The sequence below is a fragment of the Osmia bicornis genome, chromosome 2 (genome assembly GCF_907164935.1).
Source record: "Osmia bicornis bicornis chromosome 2, iOsmBic2.1, whole genome shotgun sequence".
Lineage (NCBI taxonomy): Eukaryota > Metazoa > Arthropoda > Insecta > Hymenoptera > Megachilidae > Osmia > Osmia bicornis.
This window is the reverse complement of record NC_060217.1, coordinates 12,672,975-12,696,173: the sequence shown is the minus strand read 5'-3', so window position 1 is coordinate 12,696,173 and position 23,199 is coordinate 12,672,975. Positions and strand designations below refer to the sequence as shown.

The window sequence follows — 23,199 nt, the reverse complement described above, 5'->3', positions numbered from 1 at the left end:
ATCTAGTGTTAATTACGTTCGTTGCTATCTAACTGGATAAATTTGAACACCGAGATCAGGCTTGGTTACAAATATATAAAAAATGAAAACGAACAAGCAGGTAACGCAGCGAAAAGTGATTACTCAAAGATGTATGCAGACGTTTAAAAACAGCAATCTCACGTTCGGAAACCGGCTTCGGTATCCGAGAATCGTAATCGCGTCATGATTACGGTACATCGTGTAATTCTAATCAACGTTACTTCGCTTCGAACATGGCCGATCGAAGATACATAAATCGTTGAAAGACGTTCGACAGGCGAAATTTCGTTGTGCAATCGTGTAACACTCTCCTGAGAGTGAAAAGTCACTTTTCCACGTTGATTCCCTCGCCTCTTTCTCGTTCTCCGTCTCTCTCGTCGAGGAGAAAGAGACGATTCTTCGACGACCGCATTAATTTCTCGCTTCCGTGGACAAGCGACTCTTCGAAAAGAGAAAGAGTAGCCCCCGTCGTCTTGAGCGTGTTACAACGTTCACAGGTGTAATAGTCGGTTGTTGAGTAAGAAGAAAGCGACCTTGCGCTACTTTCGATCGTTAGATAATATCGGTAATACGATTTTCTCTCCGACACTTTATAACTCTCGGTAGGTGGATACGCGATGTAACATACGCGAACGAAGTATCAACGAACTCGAGACGTTTCCGTCTAAATCAATCGGAGGTGTTAAAAATCCCGATAACGTTGTTTCTCCACCTTCTTTACAGTCTTAATTTTAGAAACATATATTTGTCTTCGCGACTGTCCGTCTCTTATTATCAACGCGGGTATAGAGAAGCGATAATTAGCAAGCAATTTATGCGTTCAAATAACCTCCGGCTATGCGCGATTTTTATTCAATAATTCTGCACGAAGAACAGACTTGAAATGGCAAACCAGATGCTTATATTATTTACAAAAAAAGAGAAAGAATTTTGGAATTGACAGAATTAGATTCTTCAAAGTTAAAATAATATAAAATATCTCTGGTTCAATTTCCGATATTTTTCACGGGGAAAGTTCCATGTTTGAATAGCAAATTGAAAAATCTGAAGAAACCGAAAATTTTTCGGAATCCTTTCGAAAGTATATGTGCATAGTTGGGTGACACTATTTAAAGACAGACCGATGCCCGTAGGACACTCGTAAAATATTGATTCTTCTCGAAGAAATAGAATCGTTCTGAGAATTTCCGGCAGAAGTTCGAACCGCGTTCTACTTTCGAGCAAATATTTGCAAGCGAGCTCGCTTCCTAGACGACAGAAAAGTGGACTGCGAGTGTCGTGCGTACCGGTTCCGAGGGGATCCTCCTCGGATCGTGTGTTCAGACGGTGACCGTTTGTCTAGCGCAACCAACCTGTCCGTAAGCTTCTAACGGTCCTTCGAGGTTTGCCTAAAACGATTCGGCGATTATCTAACGCCGGTTGCGCAATCCCCCCCTCGGCTTGTGCAACACGAAAACGTAATCCCGTAAAAGTGTTACGCCGGTAGAATGAATACCTCTCTTCATCCTGTGCCCCTACCAACGACCCAAAACGCTTTCCTCCTCCTTCGCTACCATCTTTCTCCTCTTTCTTTCTTTCTTTCTTTCTTGCAACGAGTTTTGTCAGGACACACAACCTTGACCCACTGAACTCTCCATCTTCACGAATCTTTTGGTTAATTTTTTAAATAATTTTCCATTCGATCAGACTTGCCAATGACATCCCTAATTTTATGCTTCTTGAATTTTGGAGTCCGGATCTCGCGGTGTACTCGAATTTCGAGTAATTCGGCAAATTCAACCGCTCGACTCGAATCGAAGCGAGTTCAGCTCGGCTTGTAAGTTACGAGTACTCGCACACCTCTAGTTATTAATGAATGACTGCATCGTTTGAAATAGCGAACCAGAGAACGTTCTTGAACATACAAATGCAGTGTGTCGTACGCAAGAATCCGTTTCTCTTCGAGCCAAACTGGTCGCGTTCTATAATGGCGAATCGAGTCAGTAGGGTCACTCTAACGGGCTAACGGGTCATATAATGGCGTGTACCGTGCATTACGCATACGGTGACGCAATCGTTTGACCGACAATCAGAGTATCAACCGTTCATGGTAGGCGAAAGTTCGAATAATCGTTACTAATTACGATTGCATCTCGAGAAAAGTAACTCGAGTTTTCCTTACGACGAACGAAACACAGCTGTACTTTCGGTGAATCGTCGAGCTGGTTCGCCGGAACCACGCGTTCTCCGTTATCGTCGATTACAATGAAGCATCGCATCGGGCAGACGTACATAACTGTTTTATTAAACCGTAAGCTGCGTCTTCGGTCAGCAGCTTACGTAATCGAAAACACAGAGAGTGAAAATCAAGCGTAATCCTACTTTCGTCGGCGAGAAGAACCATCGGTCCGCCTCCCTCCCGACGCATTTGCCATGGTCGTGGATCACACATCGATCACATTGTAACTCTTCTTCTTCGATACGAGGTCATAGTCATCTATGAATACGAATCCAACGAAACCGACGGAAAATGGCCAACTACGATTCCCAATTTCTGATTAATTTCCCTGAGAAATAATAACTCTCGGAAGAATTTATCAAAAATTTAAAAAAAAACCAACTCGATAATGTTTTTAATCGTCTTCCTCGTTCGATACTTTCATCGTTCGACCGTTCACTTTCTCACTTTCGCGATCGTCGCGATGATGGCCGGGATTCAAAGTTGAAACAGCGAGGATAACGTTAGCGCGAACGGTACCCAGCTGAACTGTTATCCTTCGCGAGGAACTGATGAGAAGACCCACTGGCCCAGCGATCAACTCCGCTCTCGCAACGAAAGCTCGCCAACTGACCGAGAAACTTTTGCATTCCCGATCGATCGTGTTATTACCAATCGGAGCATAAACCATTAACTCGTTGCCTCGCTAACCGCGTTTAGAGAATTCTTCGCGCTTGGAAACAAGACGATTCCCGCGATACCGCGTGATCGTATCTTCCAGCCGACCGATCGCGTCGATACCTACGATCATCCCGATTCTTTGTGAATAGAATGTTATAGATGAAAAATCGGGTTTAAAGAACTTAACGAGCATGAAGCTCGATTAAAATTCCACGATGTAATTAGTAGCTTTCATTAACGCGGTATTCGACACGTGTTACCGTTCGAATCACGCTATATAGATCTAATATTGTTCCGTTTAGTATTCTAATCGAAATGGTAATGAAAAGCTATTTACGAAACATCATTTGCATTTTAAAACGCATTCAAATCCTTTTTTTAACAGCACCGATCAGCAGATCCATAAATCTTCGAGATAACTCGTGTTCAAAATTACCTACGTTATTTTTAAACTAATTGCATAATGAGAATGAAACTTTGATAAGTTGATCCTTGAATGTCGAGGAAGACCTCGGGAGGATCGAGGTGGCCATTTTCAGGGGCCATCCTGTAGAAGAGGAACGCAAACGGGGCTAAAAATCATTCGAAGAAGAAGAAGAAGATTTGCAAATTTGTCGAAGTAGAATCCATAGGTTGTGATTCGCATTCGTTAGCACAGGGATGCAAAAGGGATAACAGGGTCCTCCGGCAAAGCCAACAGAGGAGAACAACGACGATGGCGTAGCCGAGAATGCCGGTGCGCTGGAACGAACGAAGAAATGGACGGGAGTGGGACAAAAGTAAAAAAAAAGAAGAAAGAAGGAGAGAGGAAGGAGAGAAGGAAAAGAGAAAGACGGTGAATAGTAACGCGGAATGCCCGGACAACGCTCCCGTGGAGCTGGGGCCAACTAACGGTCCAAACCACCACCACCGATGCTACCATCAACTTCGATGGTCCTCATCATCCTCCACCTCCTTCGCCTCCTCTCTTCTACTTCTTTCCACCTTGTTTTTCTCTACTCTTCGTTGTGACGTCTTCACAACGTTGCACATATGTGCAACGAACGTTTCCACTGCGAATTCTTCTTTCAAATCCCTGATCGATCGATCGATCGATCGATGTTTTGATTACGTTTCAGAAATGTGGACGATGGACGTTGATTTTCTCTACTGATTGTTATCGTCATTGTGGCAATAAAGAAATATCATTATTTTGTTTTTCAGTTTCTACCCATTGCTACAGCTAAGGTCCCAGGTACAAAATATAGATGTAAACGGATAGCTATGGGAACTGGTACGAGGCTAATAGCTAAAATTGAGTTATTAATGTAATATATCGTTACGGCCACTTCGGTTGTCGTTATTCATCTTCCCTGATTCGAACCTTCGTTTACATTTAACGATTACTCTGTCTTGCAAATTTTCAAGCATTTCAATCATTTCGCGGAACTTCGAAATCGTTTTCATAAATTTATCCAAAGGGAAAAATTCTTGGAATTCTCGAAGCGTCCGAGGAAGTTAATAGTCTTAATAAACTTGAAAGACTCGGAACATCGTTACTCCTGTTACGTGTAAAAATATTCGCCATATAGATTGATGGATGTAATTAATTTGATCAGATACGTTAGATTGTTGCAATCATGAGAACGTATCAAAGTTTATTATTCGTCGGTATTGAATAGGATCCACGAGGAGGTGGCTAGGAATCTGTCTCAGGTTTGTTGGATATCGCATGGGTCTTGATCCTTCGGAAATCCTCGCGGAAGAATTCTCATGCGTACGATTGATCGTGAGCAGGAGGAAAAAGGAAGGATAAGACAGAAATTAATAACGGTACTTATTTCTTTTCAATGGCAATCGTGTACACCGAAGCTTAACATAATGTAAGATGCATTTCAACGCATCCGGGTAAGCCGCGGCGAGGATGCGCCTTCGACCAACAACTGAATAGGAATGTGGTAATGGGTAATGATGAGCTTGTAATCGTTATTAATCATCGTCATTACCATTGGTATCAAGTATCGTTCGAAATTTTACATTTCTTTCAAGAAGAACTTTGAATTAATGAAGACTATCCATACAAGATTGTACGACGACGTGAAATAAGAAATTTTTAATAATTGTGAGAAAGAGCAACGATACATCCTGTGAGCATAGAATCCAAGGTATACAAGACCGAAATAAAGGAGATCGGAGATTTGGGAAAATTCTCGAGTTACATTTTCCGCTCCTCCCACTATACCTTCTGTACTACTATCAATGGTAGCTGGGCTAGGTGGCAAAAAAACGCATGGTTTTTTGTTCAGGCCGCAAAAGAACCGCAAGACAGTGTTCTAGGAGGAGAGAATCCATGGGTCTTCCTGTGGGGCATCCCATCAGACTTCTTTTCTACCGTCTCCTTTCGCTTCTTTTCCTTCTTCTTTCTCTACCTTGCATCTGACAAGTTGCATACACCAAGTGTACCCTATCACTCGGTTGCTACGAAGTTGGATGTACCGTCAGGTTTAACCTCGCCAACGAATCGCTTGTCAGAGTCTTATTTATTTGTTGCCGTTTCTTATTAACCCTAAGGCCGGGGCCACGATATGCGTTTTCGCATGCAGTCATCCGATTTGTGACATTGCATAGGTTCAAATTTGCATCACGAAAGAAGATTAGGGGCCAAGCCCGGCAGATAGAATATATGAAAAATTTCTCATCAGAGTAAAACAAAGATTTTAATATCCGAGTAAGGCGCTCTTAAGTGCACGTTATTTCGTGCAAGGACACGTTCGTTACAGTTTTCCATCACGGTTCATCTCGCACAAAGAGAAGTCCAAAGACTACGGTGCAACGAAAAGGGAGGAGAAAGAGGGCTGTCTGCCTGTAAATTACAGGCATCCTTGAAAACTTCCAAAGAGATTATCTACGCTGAAGAATTCATCGTTGCTCGCACCGTAGGTGGTGCACCAATTTATTCTACCTGCAGAATGAATCCGTGGCCAGCTATTGATTATCTAACTCTCACGGTAAGCTCGTACAAAGTATTTGTGCATGCCAAATTACGAGAAGAAAATATCAGATTACTTTGCGACAGCAGCTGATATCTCGAAAAACGAATGGATTCGTTTTATGGAAAACTCTAAACCGGTGAGAAAGATAGATGGAAAACGATTAAAAGTTACTGATTCATCTTCTTTTTTTTTTAACGTATTCCGTTAAGGTACTTCATTATCAATCACACGTTATCTACTTTAACAGATTTTTTTAACGATTCCTCTTTAATTCGCACGCAGAAAAATGCATCATAATTTATGATTACGATCGGACGAATTTATAAACTTCATAATAGAAACCGTAATTGATTGCTGGATTCGTTTACATTCTATGCTAATTGTATGTGCATTATATTTCCAACGAATTTCATTAATCCAGCCTGAACGCGTCTGTTTTCCCAGAACACGCTTATAGTATTAAAAAATTCGAATCCATCTTGGGAACTCGGTGTAAAAAAATTGTTAATTACATTATTCGTTATCAGTAGTTATCTGCTCTAAAATATAAAATGATAACCGTAAGGATCCTATCTATATTCATGCTTCCCCCCATTAATACGGTTAATTAGGCTTCAACCGTATAATGTTACGTTAAAAAAAAAAGTAACCAGTATAAAATAATAGTTGGCCCATAAAGAACGTTTCAGCTGCATCACGAATAAAGATCGAATCCACAAAGAGATTGAGGGATGGGAAAAAATCAGATGGATTTCCAAGGTAATTCACCTTGCCAGTCTCTCGAGCATGCACGTTAACGAAAGATGCACGAGTGCAACATTACACATTCGGTCAACGTTTCTTCCGGGAAAAGGTAGAGGAACAAAAAAATTCCTTTTTTCAGGAGCGATTTTTATTCGTGGCTGACCCGTCCTCGTGGCCCGTTTCACGATACCTTATAGCAGCTACGTGCGGATACTTTGAATTTTCGTATTACTCGGATCGGATGTCAAATCCAAACACCGATAGCTTCGAAGCTCGTTTGTAAACAAGCCCGTATTCCTCGAACAGCTAACCTGTACCGCCACGCTTCTATTACGCTTCGAATTAATTTCCAACGTAGACGCATATATGTATAACGTACTTACTCTAGCAGACAAATTATGGTTAACGCGATCTTCTCATTATGATAATCACTTCCGACGCATTAGTTACACGTCGGTTCTTGAATCAACGAATGGTAAACTCGCATTCCACCGGCTTGCTCGAAACGTCGAACTGATATAAATCAGTTTTAACAACGATATATCGAATCTTGTCGCAGCATCGAACGTTTTGATTCGATACAACTACTGCAGAAAAATATCGATATCTTGGCAGTAACGAGGCTCTATATGTATAAAAAATGAACTATTTATGACTGAAAATTTAACACTAGCCCTTCAAACTTTTTTATAAATATAATTACTGCAGTCTTGAAACAAATTTTAATAACGAATCCCCTTATTGTTGCTATTGCGTAGAGAATTTAGAATCCAGACAACTCAACTGTCATGGACGAACACGACAAGATTCGAATCTTGTTTGTTCCTTTTTTCACGAACAGAATCGAACGGAAATATCGTTCAAACAATATACACACCTACCTGTATCCCCGTTGAACTTCCGTACGGTCTGTTTGACACAATCCGAGATTTGCAATCCAAATTAACAAAGTATGTTAATGTCCATGCTTCGACGATAGGCGTTGGACAAATTCAAAACGGAACAACGGGCGTAAACAACAAATGATGGTACGCGATGCACAAAAAATATACACACTCGATACACGAGACTTTTTTATAACTACACGAAAGTATTACTTTTTCGAAACTGACACCGAAACCATTTACTTTCTATCAGATCCCTCCGTTACGATCCACGTGACGTCAAGGGCCGAATCGAACTATTCCTCGAATAGCGTCGATAACGTCGTATCGTCAGTGTTGCTCATTTTTTATATAGGAATATTATTCTTATTTGGCCAACGTTGAGATGGCGCCTCGCAGTTTTACTACGGGAGATAGAACAGTTGCAGCGTATGGACCCGAGTGGGGCCCCAATCGCGTATTAATAAAAGAAAAGAAAGAGATAGAACAGTTTCGGTTACAGTACCTTTTGTCTAATGACACTTTTGTTTTCCGTTCAACAATGTCCTCGTGCGATTCGTACAGTTTCAAATCTAGCGATAAGTTATCAGTTCTTGAGAAAACTGACGATGTCAAGAAATCTGAGAATGTAGACCGAAAAAGCGAATTTGGTAAATATGAAGAAACTTACAATTGGGTCGAATGCGAATCCATGCAATTCCCGGGGAAACCATATTTTTTTAACTTAAGAACACAAAGTACCACGTGGATTCGACCGGTATCAAGACACGTGCAACTTCAACGTTTCAGTCGAAAATCTGTAAGTATATTGTTTATTTCAATTAATTTTTCTCTTCACTGTCCTGTCTCATTTCTTTACCGTTATAAGTACCTATTGCATGAACCGGATCAGTCGATAAGTGTTGCAACGTTTAGAATATTTTTCCACAGAAAATCTTCGATGATAATTCGACACCTGAAAAAGAAATTCCGTTGATTTTATCGTCAGAAAGTGAAAAAGATGATTGGGAGTATATTGATAACGAAGAAAATAATCAATGCAATAAAGAAATTTATAAAAATTCGGAAATTCTTGCACGATTATATTACGGTACGAAACTAAACCAATTTTCCGACAATGATGAAACGCTATATTTTCAGGATTATTTTAATTATTTTGTCGAGAATCTATGCAATAAAGATTCACAAGGTTCTCACGAAGTTGCGGAAGAAGAAACGGTTTGCGATAAAAGTGCACGCGAGAACTCGCCGATCATTATATCTAATTTTCTCGACGTAGAATTATCGGTGTCGGAAGATGCATTGAATATTAAAGAAAATATTGAACCGTCCAACGAGGACAACATATCGCTTATAGAAAAACCTGTCGTTTATTCAACTTCCAGTTCCGACGAAGAGAAGAAAGAGAACAACATGCGTAAAAATTATATTGCGCCCCGTTTAAAAAAAATAAAACCTCTGTGTTTGTTGAAAAAGAGCTTTAAAAACGCGAAGAAAAAAAAGGTGGCGAAGAAACGGATACCGTTACAAGAGAAAAAATTACAAGAAGTTAAAATTGTTCGTGAAATGTACGGTACGACAACTATTAGTTACGATCCGGTCGAGCCGGAACTTCCACCTGGTGTGAAAAAAAGAAATCTTAGTGACAGTAGTAGCGAAGAAGAAAATGTCAGATCTGTTTGGAATAATTCGAAACTTTTCAATGTCGATTCATACGTTGCGAATTTGTCTAGCAAATCAAGTTCGAACAGTAGTTCTAATTCCAGTTCTAGTTCCAGTTGCAGTTGTAGTTGCAGTTGTTGCAGTTCATCATCCACTACAAGTAAAACTTCTAAACATTAAAGGAAAGAGTACATACAAATATGTATAAATATTTTATACTTCAATATTTCTTAAAATGGTAAGTGCCTCAAGTATGAAATCTGCGTTTTTACTTTGTTTTATTTATATTTTATACTTCACCCCGTTTACAATTGTAGAACCAAAGAGAGCCAACAGAGGGCAACAGTGCATGGCACTGAATACAAGTATATTTTTTTATTTACTTAATTAATTGATAACATTAAGAATATGTTAATTATTAAATCGAAGAAAATACAGAAAAATGTCCCAATTTAATATTTGTTTCTATAACGTATGAAATAAATCAGAAGGAAACTGCATAAACAAAAATTTATCTTATCAGAAACATGGTCTCTTCATTTTCTATTGACATACTCTTTCAAGTCATTTTATTATAATTTGTGTGATTGGATGGTGTTGCTCGTAAAGGATCCTTGTTTCAAATGAATGTTGCTATAAAGATACATAACTTGACTGTTTGTCAGATAGCAGAAGAACAGGCTTCTATTTCTGTTTTTCGATTTCTTGACGGCAGCGATGCTGGCAAAAATCACGGCCGGTTTCCAGCTTGGCATATGGCAGACGTTACCTCGACGCAGCCGGTGCAGCGTACCGCGACTATTATCCGCGGTCGCCGCCGTTGACGAATCACTGCGCTCAAAGCGTAACTGTCAAAGGATAAAGCCGGAACTACGATAAAGAACTATCGTCCCTTTACTTGGAAGCTTCTGGTCTGTGGAAAATAAAGGCCAAGTGGATTCTTACCCATTCACTTGGTATCATAACTGAAGCATTACAATAATTAATCGTTCATTCTATTATTGTTGTTAAATTCGGTTAACACGGTCTAGCGTTTTCATTCTGTACTAAAAGTACATGCGAAATCAAGGATGTGGAACGCAGAGAGAACAAATTGTACGTACATACGTGTATCGATAAAGTATTAGAACACAGTATACTGTAGAATGTAATTTTATGATGCCAGAATCAAGATATATATACCAGAAATATAAATAAATTTCATAAGGGTAGTTCGTTCTCCAATGCATATAGTAGCTAATGTTATAGTTATAAATAAAAGATACGTAATCGATAACAGGGTATAACCGTATTGAGAAAATTACAGGTTGAAGAAAGGCAAGGACGTGGTAACAAGATTATTTTCGAAGATTTTACATCCTCGTTATTGACGACGTAATTTTAGCATGTAACGACTTAAGGGGTCCACGGACATGGCTACATAGATAAAGATCGACGCGTTAGCCGTGAACTTTGCACCGTGAGAACAGTTTTCTTCGCTTAACAAGTCGCACCGAAGTTCCCGCGCTTCCAGACAATGAATCCTTCCACGCGGTGAACAACTGTAGTCATTACCAGGATTCATAATGGAATGAGAAGGGAAATCAGACAGTTTCACGATCTTTCATTGTACTTTCTATGGACTAAGACTCGAACGAGACACAAACAATCAAACGTGGAAAAGAAATAAGAAAAAAGGATGTTTAATTACGTATTTGAACAAGTGGAATAAATTTTAAATGTCATATGAAAATTAAAGACACCGTCTACTTCTTAAGTCTTTGTAATGATTTATATCTTAGTGATAGAAAAAAATTAATTAATAGTAGGTTGTAGAGCTGAATTTTGTACTATCATTTATTTGAATAATGTTAATATTATAGAAAGAATCATTTCATTTATGTATCATTCATTCATTCATTTTGACTTGGGCTTTGTCCAAGATGGCGCTTTTTTTATGCATCATGAAGTTCAGCACAAATCCTGTGTTGTGCTCACCCTGTTTTGCAGTAGTGACAACCTTATATTAGCGTGTTGTATACACGTGACGCTGAATATAACCTTAAAATAAAACAAAAGTCATGGGGCGCCATAAAAAGGTTATTATTTACTTTAATTTCAAATATTGATTGTTTTTTTCTAATTATTAATTCAAAGAATCTTATAATACTTATGAAACAAATAAATACAATGATAATCATCAAGTATTTCTGTATAAGTTTAAACAGTTTTTGCGAGATGTTTTAAGGTTATACAGAACCGTTGTTGAATTTACCTTTCTAATAATGGATTTGAAGGGATTTTCAATGCAATAAATAATCATAAATAACAATTATACAGGGTCGTTGTGTAAAAAGGAATAAACAACTTAATACAGAAGAAAGTCCGAATATAGTGAATGCACCCCATTCATTTGTTATTCACCGTGGATTACCTGGAGAACATATTGCCGAACTGACTAGAGATTTTCGGAAAATCATGGAACCATTCACTGCAATTTCTTTAAAGGAAAGGAAGAAAAATACAATAAAAGATTTTGTATCCATTGCTAGTATCCTTCACGTTACACATATGTGTATGTTTACAAGAACAGAACAGGGAATGTATTTTAAACTTTGCAGGTACTAGATTTAGTCATATTATTGATATATTTGTTAATTATTATAAATATTATTATATAATAAACGTAACATAGGCTACCAAGAGGACCAACACTTACCTTTAAAATACATAGCTTCTGTTTAGCAAGGAATGTAATATCTATATTAAAAAAGCAAATGATATATGAAGAGCTGTTTAAGAATTCTCCATTAGTAATATTAAATAATTTTAGTGGGGAAGGTATGCAACTGAAGCTTATTGCTTCCATGTTTCAAAATATGTTTCCCACAATAAATTTGACTTCAGTAAGTATAAAAATGGAGTTCAAGTAATGATATTTTAAACTTGCAGTCCTGTGCTTATGAAAATATTTTTATTTATTTCAGGTTAATTTAAGTACAATTCGTCGATGTTTATGTTTAAATTATAATTCAACGTCAGAAACAATTGATGTCCGACATTACGCTATTAGAGTTGTACCTGTTGGTTTGTCAAAAGGTGTTAAAAAATTAGTTCAAGCTAAGGTACCAAATCTGTCCAAATGTGAGGATTTTTCCGATTTCTTGAAAAAGGAAACAGTTTCTGAAAGTGAAGCTGAAGATGACCCTGCAAGTCACGTTACTTTGCCACAAACATTGTCGTCGCGTGGTAATCACGCAAATAGCAAAAGTGCAATTAGACTTTCCGAATTAGGTCCCAGATTGACATTAGAGGTTAAAAATATTCTGCTTATTTTTTGATCATTAAAATTTGAATATAATTACCAGAATTTTTTAAAATAATATTTTTAGTTACTAAAAGTTGAGGATGGACTCTTGGATGGTGAAGTACTTTACCATAAGTATGTTCAAAAATCAGAGGAAGAAAAATTATTAATAAAGAAAAAACGAGAAGAGAAGAAAAAGTTAAAGGAGAAAAGGAAAAAGGTACAAGATGAAAATAAAAAACGAAAAGAACTTCAAAAACAAGAGCACAAAGAAAAATCATTAAAGGGAATGGTGAAAAAGAAAGAAAGTGAAGTATTAATGCAAAAGATTGCGAAAGAATCAGTTGAAGGAAATAATATAGAAGATGATGATGCGCAATATTATCGCGAGGAAGTAGGAGAAGAACCTGATGACGGTAACTACAGTTTTCTGCACTAACATCAATAAATATATCACTATTTTATAATTATTTAATTATTATTTTTGTTATAGATCTTTTTGAAAAGAAAGTTGGTGAAAAAAGACCTAAAAAGTTCACCCCAAAGTACAAGGCAAAGAAACAAAAAACTTCAGGAGTCTTGAAATATTTTTCGTCATTATTTATACATCATATAACTAAGTCCATAATTCCATAGTAAAATTATTTTTCGAATCACAGATTTAATGGTAAGATATATATCACTGTCGATTTAACATTGGTTATTTACATTTTTTGATACCTGTAACTGTTGCTCTTTTAAAATATGTATACATTGCACAATATTATACACACATCTATATATATATATATAAATAAATAATTGTTGTATGCGTTGCACACATAAAAACAGGAGACGTGACACAAAGTAAAAATTTTCCGATATTTAGTTCAAATGTTCAGTGATGTCTTACCAATTGCGTCAATTCATTTTTGGAACAAGAGAACCCTATATTTTTTCTAGTTCTTTTATTCTATTTTCTAATTCTCTTATTAGTCTTGCTCGGGAGCGGCATAAGTCTTTCATCATTTGTTTTTCTTTCAATAATTTTTGCATTTTTGTATAGTCCTATTAAAAAATTATAGTTCAGTATATATATATTAAAAATAGTGATTTTTAACTATTCACTTCACCAAAATCCTCGTTACGGCATAGTTTTTATTAAATTGTTAATGGAAAGTACCGCGCAATCAGAGCGCGCATAGTGCGCAGGCGCAGCCACGAGAGTGTCGGCTGCGAACCGGCGTGCCGCGCAGTTTGTTCACGATCATGGTTGAGTGCGGTTCTCGTTCCCGACACTCCCACGGCCGCGCCTGCGCACTATGCGCGCTCCGATCGCGCGGTGTTTTCCATTAATAATTTAAAAACTAAGCCTTAATGAGTTATTTTGGTGAAGTGAACAGTTAAAAATCATCCTCCCAAAGGATAGTCACCCGCAGCCAAACATCTCCGTCCAGCTTACCTCAACAACTCCGCTATTGCTGCTGCAGAAACGTATTGCGTTATCAGGTATCGTTTGACAAGCTTGATCTTTTCTATTAACTTGCCATCGCCTGCAGATATCGCATTCCCACGCATTGACATCGTTCATAGTTTTTTGTAGTTTCCTTATTTCAGAATTTAACTTAGCATTCTGCGCAAATAAAACAATACATTTAAAATTTGCACAATTTTCGACAATTTTTCAAACGTACCTTATTGCGAAACGCAAGGACGACTTCCTCTAGTTCTTTACATTTTTTCTGATAGGGAAAGTTTTCACTCTGGATTTGAATTTCTAATGTTGCAATTTTCCCGTTCTGCGACACTATGTCAAGTTCTAAATCACGAATCTTATTCTTCAGTTGTTGACTCTTATCCTCCTGTTCACCAAGACTTTGATCAAATGTAGTTTGTAATTTTTGTTTTGAACTATCTCTTCTTAGCGTGACTCCTTCATTGTTTGAATACATTCTTAATTTCATTTCAAGTTCTTCAACTTCACTTTTAAGTTTTTTGTTTTCTATCTTGAAGGTATCTAGATTTTCTTTTAAAGTATTATCCATACTCTTCTCTACTGAACGTAAACGTAAAGTATTCTCTAATTTTGAAATTACACCATCACGATCACGAATACCTACTGCGCATTTATCCAATTCATTATGGAGCTCTCTGTTTCTTGTTGTTAAATCTTGTATCTTAAGCATGTATTCCATAAATTCCTTCTCTTTTTGGCGTAATAATGATTTTTGTGTGTCTAATTCTTTTTTATAGTTATCTGCTTTGGCTTGTAATTCTAAATTCTCTCCTTTCAATGCATTAACACTGATCTCATCCTCTGTCTCGATGTCCATTTTCATCTCTGTTTCCGATATCAATTTAGATGTTCCCACTTGCCCTTGAAGTTTTTTATTTTCCTCCCTACATCCTTCCAATTTCTGTTCTACCTCGTACAATTCGGCCTCTAATTTTGAAATTTCAGCATTTTTTTCCTGAATTACTGCTGCATATTCATCCAACTCTTTATCTAGTTCTTTATTTTCCTTAGTTAATTGTTGTACTTGACTTACAGATATCTTAAGTTCCTCAACTTTTCGATTTAATATTAATTTATTACCTTCCAATTCTAATGCAATTTTATTTTTCTCTAAAAGAAGCGCATCATACTTGCTTTCGTCTATTGTTGTACTTGAAATAGAGTATTTAGACTTATATGATGATGATGTTGTTTTTATTTTTGCATTTTCTTGCAATGTAAGTTCATATTTACCTTTCAGGTCAACTAACTCCTTCAAAGTCTGACTCTTTGCTTCTTGAAGTTCTATCACACGATTCCTCGCACCTTCTAAATTATTCTGCAATGTTTTATTTAATTCTTTCAATTCTTCTATTTCTGTCTGTGCTTTAATTTTACTGGTACTATTTCTAATCTTTCTTTCTAATTTTGCATTTACTTCTTGAAGTTCTTCATACTTTTCTTTTAAGTCGTTTAGCTCCTCTATCAAAGAGATATTTTTATTGTTCAATTCATTTAGTTGCTTAGTTAATCCAGCATTCTTTATTTCCTCTGAATTTAATTTACCTTCGATAATTTCCAATTGTTCTTCTCTCTCCTTTTTTATTTTTTCTATTTCTTCTTTATGTCGCTGTATGACTGATGTCTGATCTTTAACATGTTCCTTTAACATTTCATATTCTGATAAAACCGTTTCCAGCCTGGTTTCATACTCAGAAAGAGTATCACATTTGCTTTTTAAGATTCCAGTGATTTTTTCGATATGAGAATTCTTTTGATCCATCTCCTCAGTCAATTTATTATAAGCCAGTGTAAATTGTTCGAGTTCTGCATTCATGTTATCTATATTTTGATTATTCTTCTTCATTTCAATTGAATTTGCTTCTAAAATATTCTTCAATTGCTTTTCATTAGCCTCTAGTCCTTCGATATTACTATTTAATTCCAAATTCTGAGTTTTGTAAGATTCAATAGTATACAATAGCTCGCTTATTTTCTTTTCATACATGTCCTTCTCGGTTTTCATCTTCGAATGTAACTCCATTTCCTTACATTCAAAAATTTTCTGCACTTCCTTTTCTCGTTTTTGAGCAACAAGTATCGCTCTTTCTTGTTGATTATCAATTCCACACTGTTTATTAAATTCAGTTTGTACATTGTTGAAGTCCGCTTCTAATGTTTCGACTTGTTGTTTAAGAATCTCGTTTTCACGAGTGCTCTCTTTCAAAAGATGTTCGAACTGAGAAACTTTATTTTTGTACTCCTTCTGGGCATGTTCTCGTTCCATGATATCAGAATGAAGTTTCTCAATTTCTGCTTCCAATTCTTTAGCCCATATCGTCGTACGTTTCTCCATATCTATACACTGCTGTTTCTCATCTTCTAATTTCCGTTTCTCTTTTTCACAAGTTTCACGTAGATTTTTAATTACTTCTTTTTCTTTAGATACAAGCGCCTCCAACAAAACTACAAAGATTTCGTTTATAGATAAATATGAAATAGCTGTTGAATTTATGTTACATTTGAGCGATGTTAATTCTATAATCATACATGTTTTAATATCATCTAATTCTTCTTTCAGTTTTTCATAATCACTGTCTAATATATTTTTCCTACTAAGTACTTGTTCTTTTTCATTCATCATTTCATTGTACTTTTGTTTAATGCTTTGTAAACTACTTAGTTCTCCTGTTAACTTCAAATTTTCATCAACATATTTATTTAACGTATCATTTAATTGTTGTACACTGTTTTGAGATTTTTCTAGACACTGTTGATATTGCAGTGACATTGAATCAAATTCATTTTTATATTTCATTTCTAGATTATTTTTGAATTCAATTACTTCAGTTTCAGCTGCTTGTAATTTTTCTCTAAGAAAACGTTTTGCTTGTTCATTTTCTTGCAAAAGCTGTTCCAAATAAAACGTTCTCTTCTGAAGTTCTGCAAATAAAGATTCTTTATTCATTATGTCTGTTTGTAAATTATTTATATGCGCTTCCATGTCTTTGATTTTTGATGCATTGTACTGTTCCAGTTCCTTACTTTGCATATTTTCTTTTTGCAATCCTTCGCATCGTTTCTTCAAACATTCTAATTCTTCTTCTTTATCTTGAATTATATTCGTATCAATTAATTCATTTTTCTGATTTCTCATTTTATCCAATTCACTGCTTAAACAAAAAATACGTTCATTTAACTGAGTAATTAGTACATTTTTATTTTCTTCTTCAACTTTTAAATTTTCTACCGCTACTTCTAACATCAGCCTTTGACTTTCGAATTCTTTTTCTCGCTTAGAAAAGTGTTCAATTTCCTTGCTCATGTTCTCTAAATCATTTTCAAGAATTTGTACCTTATTTATCGATATGCTTTCGTTGTTTGCCACCTTTTGTTGCAACTCCTCATTCAGTTCTTTCAACATATTAATTTCATCTAGCAGTTCTGCTTTTTCAATTTTGAACTGATTAAACATAACAGTGAAATTCGTGCTGTTCTTCTTCATCTCGTCCACGTCATCCTTCAACTGACTAATGTAATTCTGCATTTGACGTACTCTGTTTTCGCCTTTATTCGAATCCTTCTTTAGTGTTAAGTTATCAGTAGCATTCGTCGTATTTGCAATCATACCACCTTGAAGCTTCTTCAATTCATTACACTTATCTTCATATAAAATTGATAATTTGTCATGATCGGTTTTTAAAGTTTCCAGTTCGTCATTTAAGCTCTGAATTTTCCCTTCGACAAAGCTAATATCCATTTCATTTACAAAGCTAACATTTAAAGAAGTATTAATTTCACTCACATTTAGGTCTTGATTAACTTTCTGTTTCAGGATCTCAGTGTCCGCGCACTTACGATCAAACTTTCTTTGTAAATCATGCAGCTTTTGATTCAGAACTTTTGCTTCCAGTTTAAGAGCTCGGCGACTTTCACTTACATTTCTTAAGTGCGCGCACTGACTGCAAGAAGTTAATTTCAAATCGCTTAATTTTTTATTTAAACGTACTACGTGGTCTATCTTGTTCTGTAGCATTGTAACTTTATTTTTCAACACCTCAGGATTCCCTTCATCCTGATCCTCACCGATATCTATTGTACTGTTTTGAAATATCGTTGATAAGTGTAAGGTATTATTATATGATTTTTCATTACAGGAAGAATCAAGATCTTCTAGAGTCTCTAATAAATTATTTGAAAACTTTGCATTTTCATCAGACAGTATTGTTACTTTAGTCTTTAATTCTGCAACTTCTGCTAACAATGTATTATTTTCTACCTTTAACTGTTCTACTTCATTTTCAGCAAAATTTTCATTTATTGTCAACAATTGTTTTGTTTTACTTTTTAATATATCGCATTCTTCCTTCAACTTGTCGTTTTCTTCTATTTTATCTATTAAATCAGTCGAGAGCTCGTTATTTTCCGCTACTAGACATTTATTGTTTTTTTCAAGAATAGTCATTTTTTCTTTATAAATACATTCGTGATCAAACAATAGCGACTTACTTTCTTTGATACTCTCAAGTTCCTTATTTTTTTCTGCAATGGAAGTTGATAATTCAATGTTTTCTGCTGTTAATTTGTCGATTTTAATTTGATACGTTGCAAACAATGAATCTTCATTGCTTGTTTCCGGCATCTTAGAACGCATGGATTCCAGTTGATCTTTTAAAGTTTCCAAATCACTTTCTAAATCAATTTTCTCGTTTGTAACTTCAGAAATCCGCATGTAAAGTTCATCGATTGTTTTCTGAAGATTAAGCTCTGTTTGTTTTGCATTCTCTTGTTCAGTGGTTAATTTATTAGCCATCTCCATATTTTCAGTCGTTAACAAATAAATAGTGTCTTGTAAATTTTGTATGGCTGTTTTAAGCCCACGAACATCATTTTTTATGTCTTCCAACTCCCGACTTTTTAATTGAAGAACTTCTTCCAATTCGCTCTTTTCTGTTTCTATATTTATAATCAAACTTGAAAGGTCTGCATTGCTTTCATTAACTTTTGAACTTTGCAAGATAGATTGATTTGTTAATTGATCTTTCAAATCTTGATTTTCTGTTTGTACGTTTGTTAAAGTGTCTTGTAAATCTTTTACGCAATTTTTCAGATCATTATTTTCGCTTATATATTCATATTCGCTTTTTGATTCCAATTCCGAAATATTTTTACTTGATGCTTCAAATGATTTACACGCAGCATGATTAAATTCAGAAATTCTCTCTTTCAATTCGATATTCAATTTATTTCTTTCAAGTGTGATGCTTTCAATTTGTTTATTTAATTCAGAGATCGTTTCCATTGCTTTTTGATTCTCAGTTTTTTCTGATATTATGTTTGCATTCAGCTCAGCAACGATACGTTCCAATTCATTATTCCTAGATGATATACTTTCAATTTGTACTTCAAGTTCAGCGATTTTTTCTATCGCTTTACGATTTTCTTTTTCTTGTAACATTCTATTGTCTTCAACTTCAGCATTTTTCTGATTCAATTCATCGCGTATTTCATTATTAACACGTTCATGTTCTGTGTTCTGGAATGTTAAATTTTCAATTTCTTTCTCTAGTTCCACTGTTCTTTGATTTCCAGGTTGCTGTGATATTGCTTCTGTTTCAAGTTCAGACATTTTTTGATCAAGTTCAGACTGTAATTTAGTATTGATGCATTCGACTTTATTTTTCTCAGATATTGTGGTTTCAACTTTTTTCTCTAAGTTAGAAATCTTCTCAATCGCCTGTTGATGTTCGGTTTGTTGTAATTCAATTGCTGACTTAAGTTCAGAAACATTGTTGTTTAAATCAGAGTTAATCTGTTCAAGCTCCTTTTTCTCGAAAGTAACACGTTCAATTTGTTTTTCCAATTCGGAAATTTTGTTTGTTACTTCCTGATTAATAGATCGCTCTGATAGAAGTTTTGATTCTAAATCAGTAATTTTCTTTTCAGCTTGGTTTTTATTTGAAACCACTTCTTCAATCTGCTTTTCTAACTCAGAAACCTTTTCAATTGCCTTTTGTTTTTCAGTTCGTTCTGAGTTAACAGTAGATTCCAATTCTGTATTCGTATGTTCAAATTTATTTCTTTCAAACCTGATGCTTTCAATTTCTTTTTCTAATTCTACAATTCTATCGTGTACTGTTTCTGTATTCGCAACGATTGAATCATTCCTCAGCCTTTCTAATTCTAAAGACTTTTTATTCAATTCCTTACGCAATTCGCGACGTATGTGTTCGAATTCATTTCTTTCAGAATTAATATCTTCAATTTGTTTTTGCAATTCTGTGGTCTTCTTCGATAATTCAGCACTTAATTCAACATTACTACGTTCAAACTGATTTTTCTCAAAAGTGATACTTTCAATCTTCTTTTCCAACTCTGAAATTTTGTTCATTTCTTGCTGTTTTATATTTTCCTCCGACATGTTTTTCAATTCTAATTCCACAGTTTTTTTCTTCAGTTCTGCGCGCAGTTCACGACTGATATATTCAAATTCGTTTCTCTCTGAGGTAGTATTTTCAATTTGTTTCTTCAATTCTGAATACTGTTTCGTTTTCTTACGATGTTCATCATTTTCTAAAGAATGTTGCTTCTCAACTTCGTTTAATTTAACGCACAGTTCAATAATTATACGATTTACATCTTTTTCTTCAGCAAGATTGAGATCTGTAAGTCGTTTCTTCACTTCCGAAATACATTCTGTGTCGTAGCTGGCTGGGGCTACTTTTGTTTCTTCAATTTCTTCCAAGTCATAGTTCAACCGAGTTTTAATCCCTGGAAGGATTTGTGCTTCTTCGCGTACAAAACAATTTTCTTGACACATTAATTGTTTTTCTAGTGTTGTAAACTCGCGAAGTTCCACAAATTCTTTGGTCAAATCAGTGATACGTTGACGTAAAGTTTGTTTTGGCGTAGATGGGGAAATATGGAAACCGGTTTGAGTTGATATATTACACTTTTCTGGTGTTGTATCAAAACTATTCTTCTCCTTAATCGTATGTATATCATCGTTAAATGTAACACGATGTTTACGTTTTGTGATGTAAGGTACTTCTTCGCTATCGCTACCATCCCCTTTAGATTCTCGATTTCTTTCACTTTCAAATAATTCTAATTCAAAATCAGCAAACTCTGTTTGAAATGTTTGATTCATCATCTCTATAGACTGAAGTACATTTTTTCTTTCCGGCTTTTCAAACGATACTTCTTTTATAGTCGGTAAACCAGTTTTAGGCTGAAAAGCAGGTAAATGCTGATTAAACATTGCAGGACCACCCCATGTCTGTCTTCTTTTAGATCTGTACTTGAATGATTCTTCTGGATCCGAAATATCCCCGGAAACAATGCGAGTTTTTAATAATTCGATACGCTCTTCTAACAATTGATTAATACGATCCTTTTCTTGTAACTTTGATTCCATTTCTTCCATTTCAGCAGACCGATGTCCAGTTTTTATTTTCTCTAATTCTGCTTGAAGTTTAGCCAACTGCTTTGCATATCGTTTTAAAAGTGCTGCGTCGGACATAACTTCGTTAACTTGTGGTTTATTCTTTACACTTTTAGCACGAGATGCAAAAGATAAAGTACATTGAGTCTCTTCCAAAGCGGCAGGTGTTATGGCACAAATTATTGCTGTCATAGCATTACCGCCCAACGAAGTCTGCAGTAATCTTGTTAGTTTACTATCGCGGAAATTAACGTGTTTTTGACCGTCCTGTGATTCACTTAATTGCATAATTACTAAACCTAATGTGGAAAGAGATAAATTGATGTGCCTCCCCTCTTTGAATCTTTCACCAGTTGCTCCTGTTTGTCGTGCTCTTTCAGAACCAGCAAGATCTACTAAATTCAGTTGTGATACTTGGATAGCACCTTCTGAACTTCCCCCAGCTTCTCTGCTTTCAATTGTCTAAACACAGAATTTATATTTATACATTATATCTAAAACACACTGATTAGTAATAAACTTACAATTCTAAATATGGTATGACTTCTACTGCTACGCTCATTCATATTAGTCTCTCCTATTCTTCTATTTTTGTCTCCCTTCTTCATTATGGCCAACACATTTTCAGGACTATTCGTGATTTCCTCTTTACACTGTACAATTACTTGTCCAGTTCCATCTTCTTTCACTTTTAAATCAATACCAGTTTTGTTCAAAAGATCATTAACTCTTTCATTGTATATTTCTAAATATGATACTCTAAAAATTAAAATGCACAGGAATTAATAGATGATATTGTTATCCTTTTGTTGGTAGAGATGTACATATACAAACCTTAATAAAAATTCACGTCCAGCACTATTAGCAATGGCATCAAACATGTGTTCAATAGCAAGCGGTATAATACCAGGTTCTTCCATAGTACCCATCATGGTATAGGTTTTACCCGAACTTGTCTGACCATAAGCAAATACTGTTCCATTGAAGCCATTTACTGCAGCATTAACAATAGGTTTTACAATAGCGTTAAATACATCTAAATTAGATATGTTCATATCAAATATATGATCTGAAAACATAATGTTAGAAATTAATACACTAACACAGTAATAGTTTTTAAATAGTGTATAAGTGATTGGTATATACCAAAGCAAAATCCTCCATCTCCACGTTTTTTCATTTCTGGATCCGTGGAAATAATAGAATTCCCTTGAACTGTCCATTGTATCGGCAGATTATCATCCTTTTCCCGTTTAATTAAAGGTCTTACTTTAACAGCTACTTTTATACTGTCCGACATTTTTACTTAATGCTGTTTTAGTTTAATCGTCAAACAATTCACATTATCTTAATACCAATTTACTTTTGGAAAAACTTTACATAGTTTACTTATATCGTACGACACTGACACATTAGTGCACATTAGTATAGCATAACTGCCATTTGAAACAGGGAGTCCTTCCAGTTTAAATTTGAACTTTCTGTAATCTGATTGGTATATTAAAGCATGTATTTAATGTAGATAAGATTGGCAAGACAGTGAACATTTCATGACCAGGCATTTTGAAGTTTATCTTTTTTTACAGATGGCGGTAAAATGGTGTGGAACGAGAGCCAGCAGCATTCAAATAAAAGCTTCGCGCCAAAGTAGTAGTGGTTCATGATTGGTTATCGTATCCGAAAGTACTTAACCTAACTTTTTGATACGACCAATCACGTTAGAGTTGTGCATTTGACGAGTGACGCGAGATCTGTTCGGCGCGTTTCAAAATTTAAATTATTTAAAAAAATATTATGTTACTATTTTTTAACGTTCCAAAAGAACTACGAAGTC

General features: G+C 35.6%; 4 protein-coding genes across 15 annotated transcripts in view; 2 read left to right on the top strand and 2 right to left on the bottom strand.

The window, feature by feature from the left end:
- Positions 1-7,777, bottom strand: part of LOC114879701 — a 50,580-nt gene extending 42,803 nt beyond the window's left edge. For 3 of the 8 annotated variants that reach the window (XM_046289361.1, XM_029194900.2, XM_029194898.2), the window contains exon 1: positions 7,497-7,775. The gene's annotated coding sequence lies outside the window, so the exon portion shown is untranslated. Of the gene's footprint in view, positions 1-6,805; positions 6,828-6,998; positions 7,211-7,492 lie in introns of those variants that run through there. The other 5 variants (XM_029194899.2, XM_029194901.2, XM_046289362.1 and 2 more) reach the window with 5 other exon arrangements.
- A 20-nt stretch (positions 7,778-7,797) lies between these two features.
- Positions 7,798-10,954, top strand: LOC114879707. Of its 5 annotated transcripts, none has more exons than XR_006830271.1 (4): positions 7,798-8,298; positions 8,430-9,399; positions 9,479-9,526; positions 9,877-10,954. XR_006830271.1 is itself a non-coding variant. In XM_046289421.1 (2 exons), exons 1-2 carry the CDS (start codon positions 7,885-7,887, stop codon positions 9,339-9,341), a joined length of 1,326 nt encoding a protein of 441 aa, XP_046145377.1. In that variant the 5' UTR covers positions 7,798-7,884; the 3' UTR covers positions 9,342-9,459. The 5 variants fall into 5 exon arrangements, 1 of the variants encoding a protein (XP_046145377.1); XR_006830270.1 differs by having other exon boundaries at positions 9,827-10,954; XR_006830269.1 differs by having other exon boundaries at positions 9,479-10,256; positions 10,468-10,954.
- Positions 10,955-11,136: 182 nt separating this feature from the next.
- On the top strand, positions 11,137-13,141 carry LOC114879708 (protein Peter pan). Its single transcript, XM_029194913.2, has 6 exons — positions 11,137-11,239; positions 11,481-11,761; positions 11,836-12,046; positions 12,128-12,454; positions 12,533-12,863; positions 12,941-13,141. Exons 1-6 carry the CDS (start codon positions 11,222-11,224, stop codon positions 13,081-13,083), a joined length of 1,311 nt encoding a protein of 436 aa, XP_029050746.2. The 5' UTR covers positions 11,137-11,221; the 3' UTR covers positions 13,084-13,141.
- Positions 13,022-22,800, bottom strand: LOC123988620 (kinesin-related protein 4-like). The gene is made up of 6 exons (XM_046289356.1): positions 22,512-22,800; positions 22,200-22,434; positions 21,890-22,124; positions 14,121-21,827; positions 13,889-14,059; positions 13,022-13,494 (listed from the first exon to the last, which is right to left on the bottom strand). Exons 1-6 carry the CDS (start codon positions 22,663-22,665, stop codon positions 13,375-13,377), a joined length of 8,622 nt encoding a protein of 2,873 aa, XP_046145312.1. The 5' UTR covers positions 22,666-22,800; the 3' UTR covers positions 13,022-13,374.
- Between the last annotated feature and the right edge of the window lie 399 nt (positions 22,801-23,199).

Excerpts from the sequence above, each read along its gene's own strand:
- LOC114879707 (XM_046289421.1), top strand. The coding sequence starts at position 7,885 with ATGGCGCCTCGCAGTTTTACTACGGGAGATAGAACAGTTGCAGCGTAT. Across the intron at positions 8,299-8,429 it reads AACGTTTCAGTCGAAAATCT|AAAATCTTCGATGATAATTC; the intron begins GTAAGTATATTG and ends ATTTTTCCACAG.
- LOC114879708 (XM_029194913.2), top strand. Across the intron at positions 11,762-11,835 it reads ATGTATTTTAAACTTTGCAG|GCTACCAAGAGGACCAACAC; the intron begins GTACTAGATTTA and ends AACGTAACATAG. Across the intron at positions 12,864-12,940 it reads AGGAGAAGAACCTGATGACG|ATCTTTTTGAAAAGAAAGTT; the intron begins GTAACTACAGTT and ends TTTTTGTTATAG.
- LOC123988620 (XM_046289356.1), bottom strand. The coding sequence starts at position 22,665 with ATGTCGGACAGTATAAAAGTAGCTGTTAAAGTAAGACCTTTAATTAAA. Across the intron at positions 21,828-21,889 it reads GTCATACCATATTTAGAATT|ACAATTGAAAGCAGAGAAGC; the intron begins GTAAGTTTATTA and ends TTCTGTGTTTAG. Across the intron at positions 14,060-14,120 it reads TCCTTGCGTTTCGCAATAAG|AATGCTAAGTTAAATTCTGA; the intron begins GTACGTTTGAAA and ends TTATTTGCGCAG.